We start from the raw sequence: 7645 nt of genomic DNA, 5'->3' as shown, positions 1-7645 counted from the left end.
GGCCTCGGCTAACTTGCCCCAAGCAGGAAGTAACCACGGAAGTGCAGCAATATTGTGAGCTGTTCGAGGTCTCCCCTCGGGGAGAAAAGCAGGGGAGGAATAAATAAAGTGCAGAGTTGTTTCGCATGGCCATTAAGCTCCGTCTGCAGCTTTCATTAAGTGACTCGCTGCCTTGATGTGGCACGTCCCACCGGGGCTGGCCTACGTCTCAGTTTTGAGCTCCCGTCCCTCCGTCAGGTTCCTCAGTCGCGACTTCTGGGCACCTTACCCTCTTTGCCCTGCTACTTTTCTCCTGATGGTCTTTACTGAGGTCCCCCCCCCCCAAGAGATGATTTGAAGTGCTCCGCTGTGCCAGGCCCGAGTGGACAGCCAGCCAGCCGCAACTGATTCTCGGTCCTCTTTGGTGCTCTGACGCGGCTTGGTTTCTTTTCTTTCCAGTTCCCTCCAGGTTACTCCACGATCTTCGCTCCCATGGCCCAGAATGGGGCAGCCACTGTGGAGAAAGAAATCCCCGCGCATGAAGAAGACGTGGGGGCCGGGAGGGGCATGACAGATGACGTTTTCGATGAGACCTACCGAGAGAAGAGCGGCCCCAAGCCTGCCAAGGTCTACGTCTGGAGGAACATCATCCTCATGGCTCTACTCCACGTAGTTTCCCTCTACTCCCTCTGCGTCCTTCCCTCTGCAAAGTTCGCCACCTTGTTGTGGGGTGAGCACAGGATTTCCTCTCTTGTCTCTCTCCAGAATTGTCTAATTGTTTTGCTCTGTCCTTTGCTCTTTTGTTCAGCTCAGTGGGATTTCACTCCTCTCAGCAATAACGTTCAGCTTTGCTCTCGAGGGGCTTTGGGAGAGATTAATTGTTGCCGGCAGAACATGGAAACGGGCTCTCTCTTGTAGGCTGTTAAACGGATTGTAAAGTGTATTGGGGCCTCTACGAGGCGCCTCTCCAGGGTAACTGGACGACCCACCTGGGTCCCCATTCGAGCCGTTAAAAAATCCTCTCCTTTTGCTTTGCCTCCAAGCAGTCCTCTGTGGGACGAAGGTGCAGAATGCCAAGGGTTTGACTCCAAGGAGTTTGGCCTCCGGCCTAGACCCACCTCTCAGCCAGTCTTGCCTCAAGACCTGGGGCTTTAGTGATGGCCGTCATGGGCGCACGAGGCCTGGAATGGGCTTACCTCCGAGGTGGCTGCAACTACAATAAATCCTGGCAACCATTAAGAATATTTGAATAACCTTGTAGGGAAGGATCTTGTGTCGAGCAGGTACTTCTGGGAACGGTGCTTGGCAGGCTAAGGTGATAAACATCCCTAGAACACGAAGCGTTTTTAATTAGCAGCGCAGGGGCTGGAAAAGGCAGGAGATTTTTCTTGAATAAAAGTCTTAAGCAGTTACTTGGCTAAAGATAATTATGCTCAAGGTTTGAACCTCTCTGGTTCTTCTTGGCCAGGACTAAATAAATTGGTGATTTTAATGTTCTTTGGGGACAGGGCATTTGAATCCCTCTTCTTTTTTTGAACAAACAGGTAATTCAATTTAAAATTTTTTGTACGTTTGACCAAACTAACCTATTTACAGCTTTCGTCACATGTTTTCGTCAGAAAAACCGCTTGACGTTAGGCGGTGGGGCCAGAGACCCAGTCTGCTTTTCTACCTGAACGTTTGTTTTTACTCTGTCTTGCCCCTTTGTTTTGACAAAGAGTAGCTTTCTGCCAAAGAGAAATTTACAGTACTGCAGTGCTTCCTCTAAGATGTGGAGTCTTGTGAGGAAAAATTTTACTTTGTGAGCGACTGGCGTTAAAAGTTGCGAGCGAGCATAAATTAGTCTGCTCTGGAGCCCTCCTTCCTGAGCTAAGACCAAAATGTGTCAGCCGGAGGCTAAAAAACTGAGCTAGCTCACACTAACTCAGCTTAGAGGGAACACTGGTTCTTAGCCCGTTGACTACAATGGACTTAGAAGACTCACTTCGCCAGGACTGCACAGTTACGAAAATATTAAAGGGAATGAGAAACAAAGAATGGAATCTGGGCATTTCCTTTCACGGCAGTCCCAGACTCTCCCACAACCAAAATCGCTATCCTTTTTACCATGCATGGTGTTCTGGAAACCAGTGCGGAGATGCAAGGGTGTGTGTGCGTGTGTGTTTCTTGGTGGAAGGTTGGCTCTTATAATGGGGATCTTCCGGCTGGATGATGGCGAAGCACAGGTGTGACTTCCTTTTGGTTCTCTCTCTACCCATTGCAGCATTTGTGTGCTTCCTCATAAGTGGTTTGGGCGTCACAGCCGGGGCACATCGCCTTTGGAGCCACCGGTCTTACAAAGCAACCTTGCCTCTCCGGATCATCTTGGCCATTGCCAACTCCATGGCTTTTCAGGTAGGAACGGCGTAACGAAGGAGGGCAGTCTGTCCAAGTTCCAGGCAGTCGGGCGAGGCTGCCTGTCAAAAGAGGGGGAGGGCCCCCCCAGTTTGGTGGAGTGGTGAAGAGCGCGGACTCTAATCTGGGAGCACCGGGTTCGATTCCCCACTCCTCCACTTGCTCCTGGCTGGACCGCCTTGGGCAAGCCATAGCTCTGACGAGAGCTGTTCTTGAAAAAGAGCCGTTTCTGTCAGAGCTCTCACAGGGTGTCTGTTGTGGAGAGGGGAAGACAATTGTAAGCCACTCTGAGACCCAGTTTCGTGTAGTGGTTAAGTGCGCGGACTCTCATCTGGGAGAACCGGGTTTGATTCCCCACTCCTCCTTCACTTGCACCTGGCTGGATGGCCATGGGCAAGCCGTAGTTCTGATGAGAGCTGTCCTTGAAAAGAGCTGTTTCTGTCAAGAGCTCTCTCAGCCCCACCTCCCTCACAGGGTGTCTGTTGTGGGGAGGGGAAGGGAGAGGAGTTTGTAAGCCGCTCTGAGACACCTTCGGGTAGTGAAGGGCGGGGTATCAATCCAATCTCTTCTCTCTTCTTTTTCTTTTGTCTGGGGATTGCGGGGCTGATGTTGTCCAAGGACACACGGGGCAGCGGCTGGAGTGAGGTGGGCAAAGCCCAGAGAAGCTGGTAGGGTGCAGTACTCTGTACTCTCCGTGTTTACGTGGGGGCCCGGTCGGCCTGCCCTCCATCATTTTAACTGCCCTCCACTGAAACGGTCTTCCAAAAATGATAAACGGTTTCACTGAAAGAATGCAGCAGGGAATGGTTTGCCCAAAAGTGGCTAACCGCCAACGTGGCTGGCTGGTTAGCATGTGGACCAGGGTGTGAGTCCTGGCTTACCGCCGGAGTCCCTGGACTGGCCTCGCCTTGTCACTCTCCAAGGCCTTGTCATCCTCAGCTCTCCCTCTGTAAACTGGGAATGATTTGGCTTACATCAAGGATTCGGGACAAGGATGTTTTGAGGGTAGCTGGTGGAAAAAAACCTGGAGGGAACTCGAATGAAAGGTTACTTGTTGGAGGAAGTCAGCTTGTGCTACACAAAATGCAATTTAATACGTTTGGCCCTGCGGCTGTGCTTCCTGTAGAATGACATTTTCGAGTGGGCCAGGGACCACCGCGTCCACCACAAGTTCTCCGAAACGGATGCCGATCCCCACAACGCAACCCGGGGCTTCTTCTTCTCCCACGTCGGCTGGCTGCTGGTGCGCAAACACCCGGACGTCATCGAGAAGGGCAAGAAATTGGACCTCTCTGACTTGAAGGCGGACAAAGTTGTGATGTTCCAGAGGAGGTGAGCAAAGGGGTGCGTGGGAGGGGGGGCAGGGGGGGAGATGACGAGGAATGCAGGCTGCTTCCCCTGCGCTCCAAATCTTCTAAGTCTTCACAGTTCAATTCAAGATCTGCCGATTCCCGTTCTAAAGACTCCAAAATCGTAGTCTGGATTTTTGGCACCTGTGGTTTGGGAGGCGCGCCTTGCACATTTAACACAAATAGTTATTGTGGGCTGAAGTCGTTCAGAGTTTGAAGTCTGAGAATTCCACTGTGATCCCTGCCCTCCAAACATACTACAGTACATGGCAACCAATGCTCCCCCTAAGCTGTGGAGTCTTGTGAGCAAAACGTCTACTTTGTGAGCTGCCGGCATTAAAGTTGTGAGTGAGCAATAGGCTGCTGCATAAGTTAGCTTGCTCTGGAGCCATCCTGAGCTAAGGCAAAAATGTGTGAGCTGGAGGCTAAAAAACTGTGAGCTAGCTCACACTGACTCAGCTTAGAGGGAGCACTGGCAACCGATGCTCCCTCTAAGCTGTGGAGTCTTGTGAGCAAAAACGTCTACTCTGTGAGCTGCTGGCATTAAAGTTGTGAGCCAGCGATTCGGCTGCTGCGTGAATTAGTTTGCTCGGGAGCCCCGTCCTTCCTGAGCTAGGACAAAAATGTGTGAGCCGGAGGCGAAAGAATTGTGAGCTGGCTCGCACGAACTCAGCTGAGAGGGAACACTAATGGCAGCCCGTCCTCTTCTCCTTGGCAGGTACTACAAGACCTCGGTGGTGCTGCTGTGCTTCCTGTTCCCTTCCTTTGTGCCTTGGTACTTCTGGGGAGAAAACTTCTGGAACAGCTTCTTAGTGGCCGCCGTCTTCCGCTACACCGTTATCCTGAACGCCACCTGGCTGGTCAACAGCGCTGCCCACATGTACGGCAACCGGCCCTACGACCGGCACATCAATCCCCGGGAGAATCACTTGGTTGTCTTTGGGGCTTTAGGTACGTGAGGGGCCCAGAGGGTGGGTGGGAATTGGCCAGGGGCTGTTTCCCCCCCCCCCACAGGTGTGGCTAGGAAAGGACCTTTTGTCTTTAGACTCTTCGGTAAGTCCCGAGTAGACCTCCTGGGGGATTCCTCCCATGTTCTTGCCAGTGTAAACCCCCGACACACACACACCACCCACCCGCCGTGCCTGTTTCCTGGGTCCCCGAAGGGCAGGACTTGTTGGGAAAACCATCCATATGCCGCAAACAGAATCCCCGAATCATGTGGAAGAAACGGATGCAAATGAGGCGTGTCGATATAATCTGGCACAAGGATGACCTCTTAGCCATATTGCTTTGCATCCGTCTTTAGCAGAGCGTGCTTAACAGGAAGGGGATTATTCAGCACCCAGTACTGTAATTTTTGGTGAGTCTTGTGCCAAAGGCAGAGAGGCAGGGGCGGCTCCTTCCTGCCGTATACTGAATTATTGCATTAGTGTGAGAACAAAACACGGTCTTCTCTGGGACGTTTTCTGCAGGCGGACTCAGACGGCAGACAGGTTCTGCGCTGAGTTTGAGTTTAATTGTATTTGGCAGCGGCAGCAGGGGCAAGTGTCACGGCTGGGCTACAGGCAGGTGACTTTTGAGAGTCAGACTGAGGTCCAGTAGTGACAGAAGCCGTTTTTGCAGACAGTCGAACCAGATTTGATTGACCACAAAGGTCAGGATTAGGGGTGTGCAAAAAAAAAAATTAAATTTGGTCCATTCGGATTCAGTCGAATGGGGCAGAATCAATTACAGCTGGCAGTAAGACTCCCGCATGTCAGTTTCCTCAGTAACAGATCTGGGAGTCTTTGGAATGTCAATTTCAGTCCCATTATATCCTATGGGCCATTGAAGTCAATGGCGGAAACATAGGGTATATTCTGGGGGCTGGAGGGGAGGGGGCTTGAGGGAGAGACTCCAAACTCTCAGGGTAGCTGCTGGAGCCTCTCCCCAAGATACCAACCATGTTTCAAGAGCATTGGACCAGGGGGTCCAATTCTACGGGCCCTCAAACAGGTTGCCCCTATCCCCTCCATTGTTCTCTATGGTGGGGGAAAAAGTTACTTTGGAACTAACCGAATGCACATCCCTAGTCAGGATCTGTCCTGGATGGAGTTGCAGTCTCTCTTAAAGGGCAGGATCGCAGCATGGGGCTCCTCACTGACCCATGCAGAAGGTCTCAGGTTCAAGCCCCGGCATCTCTCCAGTTAAAAGGGCCAAGCAGTAGGAGATGGGAAAGACCTTTCTCTGCCTGAGACCCTGGAGAGCCACTGAGTAGACTATATTGACCTTGATGGACCACTGGCCTTAGAAGGGAACTTGGTGTATGTTCTGGGCGCAGTGGTAGCCTGTGGGTGCTTTCCGTTAGTTTAGTTGGTGGACTGGCTACAGCCTCTTCCTGGAAAGATGTGATGTCACAGTCTTCCCCGCTTTAGTAACACCTAGGATTGATTTACGATAATAGGTTGTGTAATTGCCACTTGGAGAAACGGCTGGCCCAAACAGCTTCGGTGAAGTCCCTCCAGTGAAATGGGAGTCACTGCCAAGGATCTGGCTCGAAGGTCTGGAAGGGTTTTGCGTTAATGGCACAATTCTCTGTCTCTGGAGTGTTGACCGAGCACTCAAGGGACTTGGTCGGGGGCGGAGTGTCATTGGTTTATTTATTTATATCTTAAATGTGTTACTCGCCCAAACCCTGCAATGCAGGGCTCTGGGCGACATACATCATTGAAGATACAACAATTAAAGCATTAATGACATGGACCCAGGAATGGACAAAGCAATTCCCTTGACTTTGTGCCGCCTTATCTGGGGCTTATCAGTTTGGCGACCATTGAAGATACAACAATTAAAGCATTAATAACATGGGCCCGGGAATGGACAAAGCAATTCCCTTGACTTCATCCCACCTTATCTGGGGCTTATCAGTTTTGCGATGGATGGGTAGGATATAAATTTTCCAACTTATGCAATTCCCCTCTTTGGAGCCTTGAGTCGTGTTCCCCATCAGACTGCCAAAACAGCTGGAATGTCGTGACGTTTGTAAGACAGGACGTGGGGGAGGGGCCGTGGCTCTGTGGCAGAGCATCTGCTTGGCAGGCCGAAGGTCTCAGGTTCAATCCCCGGCAGCATCTCCAGTCAGAAAAGGGCCAGGTGGGAGGCGACGGGAAAACCCTCTTCTGCCTGAGACACCCTGGAGAGCCGCTACCGGTCTGAGGAGACACGGGTGACTTTAACACCAAGGGTCTGGGCAGCATCTCCAGTCAGAAAAGGGCCAGGCGGGAGGCGACAGGAAAACCCTCTTCCGCCTGAGACACCCTGGAGAGCGGCTGCCGGTTTGAGGAGACATGGGTGACTTTAACAGACCAAGGGTCTCATTCAGGATCAGGCGGCTTCACGCACTTGTGTGTTTCGAAACTGCCGGGTGCTGCCGCAGCCCTTGTGTTCTTGGTGGGTCAATTTGGGTCTCTTATCCAGAACTTTATTCTTCATCCAGGGTCTTTATTTGGCCTCGATCAGCATCCACAGACTGTGTGTTTTGTTTCTTTATTTATTATATTTACACCCCGCCCATCCTGCGAACAGGCTCAGGGCCGCTCACAGAAGCAGTACAAAGTACCTAGATACATAAAACCAACAAAACATTTAAAAAAATAGAACAATCAGAATTCTATCTACATCTCATACTGAACGTAAAGGTCTCCCTTGCTCGAAAGCCAGTCGAATCCGACTCTAGGGTTGCGGTGCTCATCTCCGTTTCCAAGCCGAAGAGCCAGTGCTGTCCGAAGATGTTTCCGTGGTCATGTGGCCGGCATGACTAAACACCAAGGCACACGGAACGCTATTGCCTTCCCACCGAAGTGATACCTATTTATCTACTTGCAATTTCTTGCTTTCGAACTGCTAGGTTGGCAGGAGCTGGAACTAGAGACGGGAGCTCACTC

At 51.5% G+C, this 7645-nt stretch overlaps 1 protein-coding gene across 1 annotated transcript in view; it reads left to right on the top strand.

The window, feature by feature from the left end:
* Positions 1-237: 237 nt before the first annotated feature.
* The window catches only part of LOC107120796 (acyl-CoA desaturase-like), an 11698-nt gene continuing 4290 nt past the window's right edge, over positions 238-7645 (top strand). The window contains exons 1-4 of the mRNA XM_015423565.1: positions 238-709; positions 2243-2373; positions 3500-3705; positions 4441-4673. Of these exons, the coding sequence (XP_015279051.1) occupies positions 472-709; positions 2243-2373; positions 3500-3705; positions 4441-4673 (808 nt within the window). The 5' untranslated portion in view covers positions 238-471. The remainder of the gene's footprint in view (positions 710-2242; positions 2374-3499; positions 3706-4440; positions 4674-7645) is intronic.

The sequence above is a fragment of the Gekko japonicus genome, unplaced genomic scaffold (assembly GCF_001447785.1).
Source record: "Gekko japonicus isolate JY-2015 unplaced genomic scaffold, Gekko_japonicus_V1.1 scaffold1909, whole genome shotgun sequence".
Taxonomy (NCBI): domain Eukaryota; kingdom Metazoa; phylum Chordata; class Lepidosauria; order Squamata; family Gekkonidae; genus Gekko; species Gekko japonicus.
Note: the sequence above shows the minus strand (reverse complement) of the source record. Positions and strands in the feature narration are given on the sequence as shown.